The 16,948-nt window shown below is 49.1% G+C and overlaps 1 protein-coding gene across 1 annotated transcript in view; it reads left to right on the top strand.

Moving 5' to 3' along the window:
• Positions 1 to 8,894: 8,894 nt before the first annotated feature.
• The window catches only part of FAT2 (FAT atypical cadherin 2), a 61,974-nt gene continuing 53,920 nt past the window's right edge, over positions 8,895 to 16,948 (top strand). The window contains exons 1-2 of the mRNA XM_042948675.1: positions 8,895 to 12,156; positions 14,415 to 14,729. Coding sequence (XP_042804609.1) covers positions 8,895 to 12,156; positions 14,415 to 14,729 — 3,577 coding nt within the window. The remainder of the gene's footprint in view (positions 12,157 to 14,414; positions 14,730 to 16,948) is intronic.

The following is a 16,948-nucleotide window of genomic DNA, read 5'->3' on the forward strand; positions in this document are numbered from 1 at the left end:
TGGACTCCCTTGTCCTCACAGTTTGGATGGAGATGTGGGCGCGAATGGGTTTCTCTTCCATTAGGAAGCTGACCTTGGTGATGAACTGTGGCTGAAACAGCCTCGGTGTCTGGGAGGCTGGGGGTGGCGGGGGTGGGGCGATGATTCTGGAGAGGGCTTGTGCCCTCTAGTCAGCCTGCATGACCGCCTTGCTCCTGCCTTGGGGCCTTTGCACTGCCTGTGTTTTCTGCCTGAAGCTCCTTCTCAAGAAGGCTTTGTGGCCCTCCCCCTGCTCAAATGTCACCTTGTCATGGACGGCTCCCCTGACCACCCGAATCTGTCATCTCTTTCTCTCTGCCACTAGAATAGAACCCCCACAAGAGCAAGGACCTCCTCTGTCTTGTCTTGAATCCCCTCATAGGGCAGGACCTCTGTAAATAAGCATTGAATGAGTGGCTTGGGCAGAAGAGACCCAATAACAAAACACTTTCTCATCCTTCCCCACTCTGTCCCTTTTCCTCCTTAAAACCCAGGTGCCTGGAAGCCCTCTGTTTCCTTCAAATATCCATCTCCCCTGGGTCAGCTTATGACTTTCAAGGGTCTTAGGCATTAAATTAGAAATTGTATCTTATGGCAATATTTGTATAAAGATAAATATGTTTTTAGAAATGGTAACATTTTCTTCAGCCTAAAAGTTTGCTTGCTTTCTTCTGGATTTAATAGAAATTAAAACATTTTCATGGGTCCCTAAAAGTACCGTGGGCCCTGGGTGTGCCCACTGTGCCTACCAGATAGGGGGGCCCTGCCTCCTCCTCTGAGCCCCACGCACCCTCGGTTCCTGGCTCCCGCACCATGCTCTCTGGAGCTAAGCCGGCCAATACGGGAGCCCCTGGGCACATGTGGCTATTTAAATTTAAACTAAATAAAATTACAAACTCAGTTCCTCAGTTGTACCAGCCACATGTCAAAGGCTTGATAGCCACACAGGCCTAGTGGCTCCCATACTGGACATCTCAGATACAGAACATTCCCATCATTGTATAAAGTTCCGCTGGAGAGTGTTGCTCTAGAGAATTAGCTGCAGCTACATCAGCCCTCTCCGAGTCTCTCTTTTTAGAATGTGGATTCCAATCCTTGGCTGGCACTAAAGTCCACCAACTATTAGGTGGATGAACTTGGGCGGAGCTTTCCCATTATCTGGCCCTCAGTCTCTCATTTAGAAAACAAGGGTCATGATAACTGTCAGAAGAGTGGTGATCTCCATACAATGATTAACTCGAACTGAGTGGATTCCAGAGCTGGGCATCTGCCATATGTTGACTCATTCAGCCTTCTCAACAACTCCACAAGATAGGTACTTATCCTATATCCCTTGTACTGGGACCAGAGAGGCGATGTAACTGTCCAAGGCCACACAGCTGGTGAGTAGTAGAGCTGGGATTTGAAACCTGGTCTATCTGACTCCAGAGCCCACTTTCTTAACTATTAATTCTATCCAGTACCGCACCCCTTCCCTCAAAACCATGTGAGATAACGCATGCAGGTTTTTTTTTTAAACTTATGGATTACACATAGACATGAGTATTTGTCATCAATAATAATATCAGAATAGTAATAAAGAAGGGGCACCCCTGTCCTAGCTCCCTTCCATCCATGAGGTAGGTGAGGACTTCCTTTTTCAGTCCTCTTTGCCTTCTAATTTCAGGCTTGGGCAGGCCTGGCCTTTTACAGCTCTCCTAAAAGCCGCTTGGTCCACTGGTGGTTTGAGCTGCCCTTTACCAAGCCATTATGGGTCCTAATAAGGTGTTACTCTGCGTCCTTCCTCCCTGTTCTTTCACCTCTCATATTATCTGTCTCCCCTGCAGCCCTGGGAAGTAGGTAGGAGTAGCTATTATTATCTGCATTTTACAGACAGATAAATTGAGGCTCAGAAGAGGTTCTGTGGCCTTCCCAAGGTCACACAACCCATCAAGGGCCCAAGACACCGGCTCCTTTCCTGCTGGCGTCCAGTTCTTTGACTTGTTCTGTTACACGAGAACCCGGCAGTGGCTGACTACAAACTAGCAAATGACTCAAGGGTTCATCCAAGTTTCTGAGAAATAAATCAAGCTTCTCTACCCACAGGGAGTTCCAGTTGGCTCACCCTAACGGAGCCAGTGTTCAAGCCCAGTCCACACCAGAGTGGGAGTCTTGAACGGAAAAATCTCCCTTTTCATCTGATATGAGATTACTCTTCTCAGCATGTAGTTCTCTTCTGGTCCTGCCTCTTCTCAAAAGCCTTCGATGGCTCCCTACTACTAAGAGAAAAAATAACTTCAGCAGCTCAAGACTTCATGACTAGCAGGCATCTGGAATATCCATATTCTTTCACTTATGATTTTAATTCTGATTCAAAGGCACAATCCCTCCTGTCCCTCCCCATATTTAAGCTATTGTCACAAATAGAATGTACTTGGAGAGTTCTTTCTTAAGAGCCACAAGGGCCAGTCCTAACACTGATGCCTGAGGCAGACACAGTGGAGGGGAGGGGAATGGGGTCAGAAAATACTTCCCAAGGGCACCCAAATCCATGGTAATTTTACATTTGGATTCTGGAGGGAGTGTGGACATTCTCCAATCCAGAGGAATGAATCCAGTGACTCTTTCTTTCAAGAAAGGCTCTCCGGGGCGCCTGGGTGGCTCAGTTGGTTGAGCGACCGACTTCAGCTCAGGTCATGATCTCACAGTTTGTGAGTTTGAGCCCCACGTCGGGCTCTGTGCTGACAAGCTCAGAGCCTGGAGCCTGCTTCGGATTCTGTGTCTCCTTTCTCTCTGCCCCTCCCCTGCTCATGCTCTGTCTCTCTCTGTCTCAGAAATAAACATTTAAAAAAAAAAAAAAATATATATATATATATATATATATATACACACACACACACACACACACACACATATATATATATATATATATATATATATATATATATATATAAAAGAAAGGCTCTCCAAACTTTAAACAACATCTTATCTCGTTGCTTCTTCCTGGAGCCTAGGAAATTCTGAGTAGTCAAGTTTAGGAAGTCTGGCTGTCTATTTCCAGTTCAGCCACCACCTTTCTGGGTGGCCTTGGGTGTGCTGTACAAATCTCAGTTTCCTGTATCTGAGAAGCGGGAGTAAAAGGGTAGATGTGTTTCTTAGGAGTGTTATGTGGGCCACTAGTGAACATCTGGGACATGTCTAAGAGAAGAGAAGGTGTTGGGCCATGAGGGAGGATGTCATCACTGGTCCATTGTCAGAAACAAAGCCTGACAGTTTGAAGAAATTTGGTAACAGCTTCTTTAGTGAGTGGTTTGGCTATGAATTCCTCCGGGTACATCTGCTTCCCCAAAGAGGGGACGGAATTAGTCACAGAGTCATAGGCTTCTAAAACTAAAGACTAGAGTCACTGCACATGGACCATCACAAATATAGATCATAGTGCATCAGAGTTAGCACATCCAGGGGTGCCTGGGTGGCTCAGTCGGTGAAGCATCCGACTTCAGCTCGGGTCATCATCTCACGGTTCGTGGGTTCGAGCCCCGCATCGGGCTCTGTGCTGACAGCTCAGATCCTGGAGCCTGTTTCAGATTCTGTGTCTCCCTCTCTCTCTGCCCCTTCCCCCGTTTGCACTTCTCTTTCTCTCTCAAAAATAAGTGAACATTAAAAAAACTTTTTTAAAAAAATTAAAGAAAAGAATCATAGCACATCCAGCTATGTGTCTTAGGACATTTTATGACAGGACAATAGCAGAGTCCAGCTTGTCAGATCTGGAGGGGCTCCTAGAGGCCATCTATCCAGTTTTTCAAGCCTGTGCTCCCCAGGGGGGCGAGGGACAAACCTGTGGGCAGGTTCTAGCCCTCCATCCCCACTCTTAACAGTGCAGCTCTGCTTTTCTCTGTTTACAGGTAGGTTTCCAGGTACAATTTCATTAGGAAAAAGGAGATTCCACCCCTGAAAGCAATAGAGGGGGTTGAAATCATGGATCCATTCCAGCCCTTCACCCGACACACAGCACATCATTTACAGAGGAAGAAAGGTCCACAGGGCTCAGGTGACTGACTTGACCAAGGACACACAGGGAAGAAATGACTTTAGATCCAGGTCTCCCAGGAACCAGGTTGACTTGCTACACGGACCACTGAGCAAGCATCGGCGAGGGTGCAAGCCTCAGCCACAGCCAGAGGAAATCCCTTCACTGCCTTTGCGGGCTCATTTAGGGTCTAATAGAGACCACAGGCCTGTCCAGGCCAAAGAATCATACCTGTAAGAGTTGGAAGGGACTTTCGAGCTTTTCTCGTCTCCCCTGAGGGCATATATCCCTCTAGCATAGCACATCTTTCACACGTGGCCACCCAGACTCTGCCTGGACTCCCCAGTGACAGGGAGCTCTGTATTCTGAGACGACTCATTCCAGAATTGCACTCGAGGTCACTAACCAAAAAATTGAGGAAAGATCTCAGAGCACTGTTCCTCGCATTTGTGCTTAGACTTTCACCAGTGATTTGGATAAAGACGCGGATGTCACAACCACCAAGTTTCTGAATGTTAGAATCCAGATTCTCAGAAGCCGGAGCAGTGAGCTAAAGCACAGGGTGAAATGCATCGTAGTCTCATTAGAGCCCTACAGCATTTAGTTGGAGAAAGTCAGCCTGTGCAAGAACAGATTGGGGAGTTGTGATAATGCATCTGAGAGTTTTCATTACCTATAAACTCAGCCGTCAATAGTATGAGCTGGCTGCTAAAAGTCATAGTACTGGGTAATATTTGTTGAAACTGCCACATACTGTATTCAGTATTTATGCACATTAACTAAGTCCATTCTCCACATGATATTACGAAGTAGAGAAATGAAAATCAGAGAAGGTAAGCCTCCTGCCCAAGGTCACACAGCCAGAAACTGTGTGTTGTAAACCACTTTCTGCCACTTTCCCCACCTATGAAATGGGGCTGGGAGTTACAAGGAGGAAGATTTGATTCAGACACATATCCTAAAAGGGTCCATTCGTGAACTTGTTCACACCTGTGCACACACAAGCCCCTAGCTACCAATTTATTTGCTCCTATCATATTCATTCTGTCAAGCAGGCACATACAATCAATGCGCCCATACAGCTATTCAAAAAGTGCCTCCTAAGTATGTATGCATGTTCTCTTGCAAATGTGCACATTCACCCACATGCAGATTTTTCTCTGAGTCTGGGGAGCCAAGAACGAGAGGCCCCACCCCAGACAAGCGCCTGCTCGCAGCTTACCAGAATAGCCTGTGGCTGGGCCAGCAAGCTTAGACTCGACCAGAGACCAGTGGCTTCCTGCTCCGTTGGGGCACAGGCTGGACCTTCTCCAGAGGAGTCAGTGGACCCCACCCTCACCCCAACCTCAGGCTTTGATTCTGCCTTGGCTTTGAAAACTAGTAATAACTAATATTTATTGAGTGCTTTTCTATGGGCCAGGCACTGTGCTAAGTACAACAACATGCATGGTCTTATTTCTTTAGTCTTTATAAAAACCCCAGGAAAGCAGTTCTCTTAATAGCCCCATCTTCTAGATGAGAAAACAGAGGTTTGGGGAGGTAAGCTTACCCAAGGTTATGTAGTTAGCATGCAGTGGAGCTTGAACTTGAACCCAAACCGTGAGATTCACAGGTAGCCATGGTTCCTCTTTCTGGCAAGGTGGTCGAGAGGAAAGAACCTGACTCTGGTCCTTACCCTGTGACTTTGGGCAAGTCCCTTTCTTTTGGGGGGACTTCATTTTACAGCTTCAGAAAGGAAGAGATCATCACTAAAGGTGCTTTCAGCTGTCATTCTGTCATTGCTTTTCCTAAGTCCAGATCCTACCATTTTTCAACTATTGAGTAGGGTTACGTACCTGGCAGTTATGTACCAGGCACTGAGAATTCATGCATGAATAAGATGCACAAAGCCCCTGTCTTCACGGAGCCCGGTGGCTAGTGTAGGAGACAGTCATTAAACAAATTAGCAAGAACATATTGCGTAGTGATAAGTGCCATGAAGAAAATGGGGTGGTGTGATAAAGAAGGGTGCTAAGAAGGAGGCTACATCAAACTGGGACTTAAGATGAGGGATGGGTTGGGCTGAGCCAAGAAGAAAGATAACAAGAAGAAGCCAGCCATGTGAGAATCTTCAGTAAAGGGGAATAGCAAGTGCAAAGGCCCTGAGGCAGACTCTAGTTTGGTATGTTTGTGGAGGAGAAAGGAGGCCCATGTGGTTGCAGCTTGGTGAAAAATGAGTGCTGGGAGGTATCACTGGAAAAGCAGGCAGGGTCCATATGGTGCGGGGCCTTGTAGGTCATAGCAAGGAGTTTAGATTTTAATCTGAATGCTGTGGGAAGCCACTGGAAAATTTTAAGAAGGGAAGTGATATGAATTATGTTTTCACAAGATATTTCAAAATAGTGGTCCTAGGTGCTGTGGGCTGGGAGGGTAGCCCAGGGAGCCCAGCGTGCCTGTGCACCCCGCAAGCCCGTTCACTTGCCCAGGAATAGTGCCAGGAAGCAAATGTCCAGACACATTTGCTGAGGTCCTTCCTCAGCAAACCGCACACCAGGTCTGTGGGTCCTATAACTTGAACACAGCCCTGGGCACCAGCCCCCCACCCCCCACCCAAGGGTGCATGTTCTTTGTGCCTTATCTCTTCCAGGGAGACCCTGCCCCTGCTCCCTTCCCTAAGCTCATCTCTGCAAGACGCCTGCAGAGCTGCTGAGCAGCGTGTCTTGTTGGGGCCTGCCCTCCACGGGTGCTGACCTGGTGAACAGGAAGCGTTCCGCAAAACAGGGCAGGCCGAGCCAGGAGGCTGGGTGCACCCTGGGCTCGCTGGGCTGCAGAGGGAGCGGACCTGGGACTGGGGTAAGGACTCTCTTTCCCTTGGGGCTTCAACGTCCAAAGCAACGCCACCCTGGGGGCTTGGGGCCCACATGGCTCAGGGGTCCCTCTCCTCTTGCTGTGTCAGGGATGCGTGAGTGGAATGGGGTGAATATGGCTTTTGCCCGGGGCCAGCTCTACTGTGGGTGCAGGGGATGCCGGGGGAAAGAGTAGAGGGGCAGGAAGGATGGGAATAGACACCCCAAGTGTAGAAATCTGCCTCCACTCCCGCCCCTCTCCTCTGAGGAGCTGGGCCTGGGGTGCCACCAACAGGATTTCAGGGGAAGGATGGTGGGTGGTAGGGAGGCTGCAAGGATGGGGCATATTCAAATTCTTTTCTGTCACAGGCTTGCAGATCCCAAGTTAGGCAGACTTTTCCACCCTCCCTCCCATGTTGGGATGCTACCTGCCAGGTCTGAAGCTCCATTCAGCTCCCTCAGGACTCTGGAAAGGCATGGATGCAAGCCTCTCCTTTCCCCTCTTGCCCCCGGAGTTTAACTCTTCCTTGTCTTTGAAGAGCAAGGCAACTGGAAAAAACGAGTCTTGCCTGTTTCCTCCAGGAATGCTTTGCACATCTGGCCGGCAGCCAAGAAGCTCCTGGGAGTCAAGACTCTCACGGGCAGGCAGGCCCGGCAGCAGCCTGCTGTGTCCAGCCTCACACTTTGCTTCTGGAAGGCACTTTGGCAAAGAACCTCTGCCTTCCCCTACTCCCCTTCCCCCTTCTCCCTCTCCTTAATCCTGATGAGTCTCCACTTTGAACTCAGGCTGGAGTTCAGGGACAAGCCGTGTGGGAAACAGCACAGGACACAATGGGAAACGCGGCAGGTCTTAGAGGGGCGAAGCACTCGTTTGTGGCCAGTTCAACAATTCCCAGGGACTAGTTCTTTCCTGGCCCCCACTGTGTGAAAGGGGGCAAGACATGTTCCCCCTCCGGGGCTCTGCTTCGCCATCTATGCACGAGGAGTGGGGTCAGAACTCTGTGTCTCAAAGCCCCATTATAGCTCTGACATTCCAGGGGTTTGGGAGTTACAAGATGAGTCAGAATCGGGCTCTGTCCAAAGGGACTAGCAGTGGGACAGGGGCAGGTGAGTCTGGGGTGGAAGAAGCAGTCCTGGCCTTTAATGCAAGGAGCCCCAGGTCAAATTCTTGCTTTGCCTCTATCTAGTCATAAGGCCCTGGGTGTCTCCCTTCCCTTGATGAAACTGAGTTGCCTATTACCGATAATAGCCAATATTATGTTACAATTTCTATGTCCCAGGCACCCCCGCTGGGTCATTTACCTTTGTTGTTTCACTTAATTTCACACCAATCCAATGAGGTAGATAATATCCTTATCCCCATTCTATGGAAGAGGAAACCGAGGCTCACAGAGGTCAAATAACCTGAGCAGAAAATCACCCAGCTGGTAAGTGGTGGAACCAGGGCTGATGGCCAACCAACCGGAGGCCAGGCCTGTGATCTTGGTCACTTTGTTTTTTTCTGCAGCCCCTGCACATGCAGACGAAACTCACTTTGGCTGGAGCTCCACCTTGATGGATGGGGTCTTGTAGGAAGTACTTAGAGACAGATTGCTAAACTTGGGTACCTGGTTGAAATTATCCCACCATCACTGGGGAGCCATTGAAGGTTCTTTGGGAAAAGGAGTCAAGTGGTCAGGACTATGTTGTATCTGCTAGTTACCCCTGAGAAAGCATTCAAATTAGTCTGTTAGTGTTTAGATACACTAACAGGTATCTCAACCTGAGCACTATTGACATTTGGGGCTGGATCATTAGTTGTTGTTGGGGGGCTGTCCTGTGTGTTGCAGGGTGTTTAGAAGCACCCCAGCCTCGATCCACAGATGCCAGTAGCATCCTCCCCAACAAGCTGGGATAGCTGACGGTGTCTTCAGACATTGCCGAGTGTCCCCTGTGGGGCAAAATCATCCCAGCTAAGAACCATCACAGTAGGAACCATTTCTTTCCTAACTCATACTTTTTTTTTTTTTTTTTGTGCATAGGGCTTCAGGAGTTTTTCCATCATGATTATTGCCTTCTGGGGCTTTGTCATTTTCTTGCTCCGCTGTACAACTTGTGAGAAGCCCCGAGAAGGGATCCCCTCCTCCTCCGCCTGGCGCTTCACACACTCTCTTTATAATGCGACCATCTACGAAAACTCTGCCCCCAAGACCTACGTGGAGAGCTCCGTGAAAATGGGCATTTACCTCGCCGAGCCCCAGTGGGCAGTGCGGTACCGGATCATCTCCGGGGACATGGCCAATGTGTTTAAAACAGAGGAGTATGTGGTGGGTGACTTCTGCTTTCTGAGAATAAGAACAAAGAGCAGTAACACGGCCCTTCTGAACAGGGAGGTGCGAGACAGCTACACCCTCATCATCCAAGCCACGGAGAAGACCTTGGAGTTAGAAGCGTTGACCCGGGTGGTGGTCCACATCCTGGACCAGAATGACCTAAAGCCCCTCTTCTCCCCGCCTTCATACCGAGTCACCATCTCTGAGGACATGCCCCTCAAGAGCCCCATCTGCAAGGTGACCGCCACAGATGCGGATCTGGGCCAGAATGCCAAGTTCTACTATGCCTTCAACACAAGGTCGGAGACGTTCGCCATCCATCCCACCAGCGGCGTGGTCACCTTGGCTGGGAAGCTCAACGTCACCTGGCGAGGGAGGTACGAGCTCCAGGTGCTGGCTGTGGACCGCATGCGGAAAATCTCAGAGGGCAACGGGTTTGGCAATCTGGCTGCCCTCGTCATCCACGTGGAGCCTGCCCTCAGGAAGCCCCCTGCCATCACCTCGGTGGTGGTGGCTCCGCCAGACGGCAAGGAGGGTGCCACCTACGCCACCGTCATGGTAGACGCAAATAGCTCTGGCGCCGAAGTGGACTCGCTAGAGATAGTTGGGGGTGACCCTGGAAAGTACTTCAAAGCCATCAAGTCTTACGCCCGCGGCAGTGAGTTCAGTTTGGTGTCTGTCAAAGACATCAACTGGCTGGAGCACCTTCATGGATTCAACCTCAGCCTGCAGGCCAGGAGTGGGAGCGGGCCTTCTTCTCATTCCCAGATCAGGGGCTTTCACCTACCCCCTTCCAAACTGGCCTCCCTCAAATTTGAGAGGGCTGTTTACAGAGTGCGGCTCAGTGAGTTTTCCCCGCCTGGCAGCCGCGTGGTGATGGTGAAAGTAACCGGAGCCTTCCCCAACCTGCAGTATGTTCTAAAGCCGTCCTCAGAGAGTGCAGGGTTTAAACTTAATGCTCGCACTGGGCTCATCACCACCACGAAGCTCAGGGACTTCCATGACCGAGCCCACTACCAGCTACACATCAGAACCTCACCGGGGCTGGCCTCCACCACCGTGGTCATTGATATAGTGGACTGTAACAACCATGCCCCCATCTTCAACAGGTCCTCCTATGATGGCACCTTTGATGAGAACATCCCTCCAGGCACCAGCATTCTGACAGTTACTGCCACAGACCGGGATCATGGGGAGAATGGATACATCACCTATTCCATCACTCGTCCGAAAGCTGTGCCCTTCTCTATTGACCCTTACCTGGGGATTATCTCCACCTCCAAACCCATGGACTATGAGCTCATGAAAAGAATTTATACCTTCCGGGTGCGGGCATCAGACTGGGGCTCCCCATTTCGCCAGGAAAAGGAAGTGTCTATTTCTCTTAGGCTCAAGAACTTGAATGACAACAAGCCTATGTTTGAGCAAGTCAACTGCACTGGGTCTATCCACGAAGACTGGCCGGTAGGAAAATCACTAATGACTGTGTCCGCTATAGATGTGGACGAGCTGCAGAACCTAAAATACGAGTTTGTGTCAGGCAATGAACTAGGGTATTTTGATCTAAACCATTTCTCTGGAGTGATATCCCTCAAGCGCTCTTTTATGAATCATACTACTACTGGTCAACCCATCAACTACTCCCTGAAAATTACAGCCTCAGATGGGAAACACTATGCCTCACCCACAACTTTGAATGTTACTGTAGTGAAAGATCGTCGTTTTGAGGTCCCTGTAACATGTGATAAAACAGGAGTATTGACACACTTCACAAAGGCCATCCTCCATTCTGTTGGGTTTCAGAACCAGGACTCCAGTGATGAGGACTTCATTTCCTTAAGTGCATATCAGATCAATCATCACACGCCCCAGTTTGAGGACCACTTCCCACAGTCCATTGACATCCTTGAACGTGTTCCTGTCAACACCTCCCTGGCCCGCCTGGCAGCCACTGACCCTGATACTGGATTTAATGGCAAACTGGTCTATGTGATTGCAGATGGCAACGATGAGGGCTGCTTTGACATTGAGCTGGAGACAGGGCTGCTCACGGTAGCTGCCCCTTTGGACTATGAAGCCACCCGTTTCTACATCCTCAATGTAACAGTGTATGACTTGGGCACTCCCCAGAAGTCATCCTGGAAGCTGCTGACAGTGAATGTGAAAGACTGGAATGACAATGCACCCAGATTTCCTCCTGGTGGGTACGAGATAACCGTCTCGGAGAACACAGAAGTTGGAACCACAATTGCCGAGTTGAAAGCAAAAGACGCCGATTCCGATGACAATGGGAGGGTTCGCTACACTCTGCTAAGCCCCACAGAGAAGTTCTCCCTCCATCCCCTCACTGGGGAGCTGGCTGTCACAGGACACCTGGACCGGGAATCAGAGCCACAATATATACTCAAGGTGGAAGCCAGGGATCAGCCCAGGAAGGGCCACCAGCTCTTCTCTGTCACTGACCTGAAAATCACATTGGAAGATGCCAATGACAACTCTCCTCAGTGTATCACAGAACTCAGCAGCCTGAAAGTCCCAGAGGATCTGCCCCCCGGGACTATTCTAACGTTTCTAGATGCCTCCGATCCTGACGTGGGCCCTGCGGGAGAAGTGCGTTATGTCCTGTTGGATGATGCCCACGGGACCTTCCAGGTGGACCCGATGACTGGCGCGCTCAGTCTGGAGAGAGAGCTGGACTTTGAGAGGCGGGCTGGATACAATCTGAGCCTGTGGGCCAGTGACAGTGGGCGGCCCCTGGCCCACAGGACCCTCTGCCACGTGGAAGTGATAGTCTTGGATGTGAATGAGAATCTCCACCCTCCCCGCTTTGCCTCCTTTGTGCACCAGGGCCAGGTGCAGGAGAACAGTCCCTCGGGAACCCAGGTGATGGTAGTGGCTGCCCACGATGATGATGGTGGCTTGGATGGGGAGCTCCAGTACTTCCTGAGGGCTGGCACCAGTCTTGCAGCCTTTAGCATCAACAAAGACACAGGTACTGGGAGTGGGGTGGACGGGAGTGCCAGGTGCTTGGAGAGGATGGGCCTAAGGGGATCAGGGGCTGTCCTGAAAGAAGACAGGCTCCAGGCTAAAAAGAAAAGGCAATAAATAGGGACTCTCCTTCTTGTCCCTTTTATTTTATTTTAAATTAATCTTTATCATACCGGAGATATATATATATGTGTATATATGTGTGCACGCACGCGTGTGTGTGTGTGTGTGTGTGTATCCATTGAAGTCAAATCATCCATCTCACTAGCATTTGTGTATATACTTATACACACACATAAACATACAGTATATGCATATGCTTATAAAAGTAATGCATCATGGCTATAAATTTTTATAATTTAAAAATGAATGTTTAAAAAAAAAATTTTTTTAGAGAGAGAGAGAGAGAGTGGCGGAGGGGGCAAAGGGGGAGGGAGAGAAAATCTCAATCCATCTCCAGGCTCAGTGCAGAGCCCAATGCAGGGCTCGATTCCACAAGCCTGGGATCATGACCTGAGCTGAAATCAAGAGCTGGGCGTTCAACTGAGTGAAACATCCAGATGCCCCTAAATATGAATGTTTTTTTTTGTGTGTGTCCCATCTCCCTGGATATAATCTTTATTAACAATTTGGTCTATAATCTTGTAAATTTTTCTTCTTCGTGTCTGACATTTTATCACTGTTCATTTTATTATATGAGAAAATCATACAAAAGACACTAATTCTGCAACACTTTTTTTTTCACGTAACACCAGGATCTCTTACGTATCAGTACCTGTATTTTTCCTTCTTTTTTAATGGCTGCATTTTATTCTATCATCTAGCTGTAACATCCTTGATCATATACTTTTACTCATATGCATGCGTCTCTATAGGAAAAACTCTTAAAAATGCCATTGCTGGGTCAAAGGATAATGCCTATTTTCAATGTTAATACATAATTTCTAAATTACCCTTCAAAAAGTTGGCACCAACTTATTTACTCCCTTTTTTTAAAGTTTATTTATTTATTTAGAAAAAATTTTTAATGTTTATTTCTTTTTGAGAGACAGAGAGAGAACAAGCAGGGGAGGAGCAAAGAGTAAGGGAGACACAGAATCCGAAGTAGACTTCAGGCTCTGAGCTGTCAGCACAGAGCCCGACTTGGGGCTCAAACTCATGAACCATGAGATCATGCCCTGAGCTGAAGTCAGACACTTTACCAAATGAGCCAACCAGGCACCCCAAGTTTATTTATTTATTTTGGGAGAGAGAGAGAGAGAGAGAGAGAGAGAGAGAGAGAGAATGAATTCCAAGCAGGCTCCACACTGTAAGTACAGAGCCCGACCCAGGGCTCAAACTCACGAACCGAGAGATCATGACCCAAGCTGCAATCAAGAATTGGATGCTTAACTGACCGAACTTCCCTATTTATTCCTTTTAAAGCTTCATAGAAAATAAGTACAATTCACCAAACACTCACAAGCACCTTCTGCTTGTGAGATTCTGAGAGTGACACCTTGGGGGAGGTCCCAGGTGAATAAAGGTAGGTCACTGTCCTCAAAGAGCTTACAATCTGATGGGTGATTTATTTCCAGGGTGAAGGGCAGGGTGATGTGGTAGAAAGAGCATTAGACTGAGAGTCAGTTAAAAGAGACTCTGCTCTTCAGGCCCACTTGCTACACGATCTTGATCAAATCACGTTCTCTCTCTGGGCCTTCGTCCCTCCAGCTGACAAAACAGTGAGATTCCTTCCGCTCTGCCCCACGACAGCTGTGAGCATGGGCCTTGTCCTCTGGCACAAGTCCTTCCAGCTGAGCGTGACCCATGAGAACTTAGGGTGCACCCCTCTTGTGCTCACTGTCGGACTCTCCACTTCTAGAACAGTGCTGGCCCATAGTAAGCAATCTGTGGAGCGAGCGAACTGAGGCATGAAGTGAGGTCTCTAGAATCATAAGGATGCTGGAAAGGGGAACAGCAATTTAGTCATCAGGTCCCTAACCTTTAAATGGGTATCTTTACTATTTGAAACTTGAAGGAACCGGTTTAAGGACAACTGTCACGGGCTTATCTTAGCAGAGAACAGTTCTGAGAGGCTCTACAGCAAGGCTACGACTTGCATGCGTTTAACTCAGCAGCTCCCACACCACATCGACAGCAGGTCCCTTTTCCTGTGGAACGCTCCTGTTTCCACAGTATCGCCCGGGGACTGTTAGGTAAGGTGATTCCGAAAGCTACTGTGAGCTCTAAAAGATTTGGGGTTTGGTGCTCAACTGTCCCTAGGTATGATCCAGACTCTGGCACCCCTGGACCGAGAATCTGTGTCCTGCTACTGGCTGACGGTACTGGCAGTGGACAGAGGTTCCATACCTCTCTCTTCCGTAACCGAAGTCTACATTGAGGTTATGGATGTCAACGACAACCCACCCCGGATGTCCAGGCCGGTGTTCTACCCTTCCGTCCGGGAGGATGCCCCCCTGCACACCTCTGTGCTTCAGCTGGATGCCTGGGACCCGGACTCCAGCTCCAAAGGGAAGCTGACCTTCAACATCACCGGTGGGAACAATATGGGATTCTTTGTTCTTCACCCGCTCACAGGTAAGGACCTCAGGAATCTGGCTGAATAGGAGTCTCTACCATAGTGCTTTTCACAGTTTGGTCTTGGACCAGCATCCTCAGCATCACCTGCCCACGTGTTAGCAATTCAAATTCTCAGGCCCCACCTTACCACAGGCCGGGGCCCAGAAACCCATCTTTTATTTAACAAAATATCCGGGGGATTCTCAGGGGTGCTAAGTTTGGGAACCACTGCTGTGCGGAGTCTATCTCTCTGGGAAAACAAGGATATATTGGCTTTCTTTCCTTGGGGCCTAGGAAAGCCAAGCAGGATGCCTGGGTGGCCACGCTGGGACTATTTCAGATCTCTGAGTGCTCCCAAACTGACCCCTCCCCCGAGTCACAGCCACAGATCCCATCTCTTAACCCTAGTTCTAAACCGATCTCAAGCCTGCCCACAGAGCGGTGGCAGTGGAGATCCACTCCAGTAGAGTCAACCATCTCATAAACATCTATCCTTGGCCCAAGGCCATCTGGGGCAAGACGGTGGGTGGTTCATAGACCACAAAGGTGTTTTGTTTGGCTTGTGCAAGTCTTAAACAATGATTTTTCAAGTTGTTGCCAGTGTTTAAAAATTAGAAAATTCCACAAAACACTCCAGATTTCCGGTGGATCGTAAAGAACTAGGAGATCTGGCCACACTGAGCTCACATTTGCACAGGGCCTCAACGACCTGAAGCCAACAGCAGCTCTCCATGCAGAGCAGGTGCCTGTCCTCTGGTCCCCATGGGCCCCTCCTCCCTCTTGTGCTACCCTCAGCCTGCTTCTCGAACTGAGGCTACCTGCCTGGCTCCTGTCGCTGTTGGAATTTGAGAGCCAGCTCCCGCTGCTGTGGATATGTCTCCAAAGCCACATCTTTCTCTTAGAGGATGGACAGCGATATGATAGCAGAGAGGGCAGATGCTCTCTCCTCCGAACCCAAGATCCTATTCTCTGGCTCCAATAATTCATTCTTGGAAGGACAGAACCCTGGCGAGATTGGAGGAGGTGGAAAGGGAGAAACTAGCTCCCCATCCTTAAGACAGAAGGAAATGAGGAGGAGCGAGAGGCTGGAAGTCCTGGGACAGACGGTGGGTGGAGGACGCAAGTATCTATTTGCACAGGGACATTGGTTTGGAGCCTTTCCTGTTAACCTTTGATCTCAAGGAATGGATTAGTCCTTTAAGAAGGATCCTTTCACCCTGGAAAACAGGCCTAAGCTGGCTCTCACTGGGCCCATCCTGTCCCCCCCCCCCCCCCCCCCCCGACCTTGCAGAAGAGAGAAGAGGTCTCTCACCTAAGGCATTGGCTTCCCAATGTCTTCCAAATCCCCATCCTGTTTACTGTCAACAGTTCCCTGACACAGGGTCTGGCAAAATGCCCCAGAGAGCAGAGATGTCCTTAGTCTTCCTGCAGTTGAGGAGAAGACATTTTAACCAGCACGAACATTTAAAAATAAAATAATAAGTCAGGAGTGGAGGCCCCAGTCCCCCTTTCTTATCACCACCATTACATCATCCCATTTCCCTGCCTGGATACTTTGAATGGTTCCCCCACATCCCTAAGATAAAGCCAGATCCTGCCATGTCTCCCACGCTGCGTCTGACATGGTCTCTGTGGACCTTTCGGGCTTCATCCTGCCTTTCTTCTCCTATCACTCTGGTTCCGACGACATGGCCTGTTTCAGTCGGTGCCCTCTCCTGACACATGGCCTTTGCATACACTGTTCTTTCTTCCAGAAGTTTCTTTTCCTTTCCTTTAGTCTGGCTAACTCCCACTCCTCTTTCAGATCCCAGCCCAGCCATTCTTTCTTTACAGTTTTTCCTGACACCATAATACATATCCCAGCTCAGTCTACTTTTAAAAAAAAACATTTTTTTAATGTTTATTTGTATTAGAGAGAGAGAGACAGTGCGTGAGCAGAGGAGGGGCAGAGAAAGACAGAGACAGAATCTGAGGCAGGCTCCAGGCTCTGAGTTGTCAGCACAGGGCCTGACACGGGGCTCGAACTCATCAGCCATGAGATCATGACCTGAGCCGAAGTTGGATGCTCATCTGACTAAGCCAACCAGGTGCCACCCCCCAACTTAAAAAAAATAATTTAATGTTTATTTATTTTTGAGATAGAGAGCACCAGTAGGGGAGGGGCAGAGAGAGAGGCGGGATCGGAGGATCCAAAATCAGTTCTATGCTGACAGCGGAAAGCAATGTGCGGGGCTCAA

This window comes from Panthera leo, chromosome A1 (assembly GCF_018350215.1).
Source record: "Panthera leo isolate Ple1 chromosome A1, P.leo_Ple1_pat1.1, whole genome shotgun sequence".
In the NCBI taxonomy this organism is placed as follows: Eukaryota; Metazoa; Chordata; class Mammalia; order Carnivora; family Felidae; genus Panthera; species Panthera leo.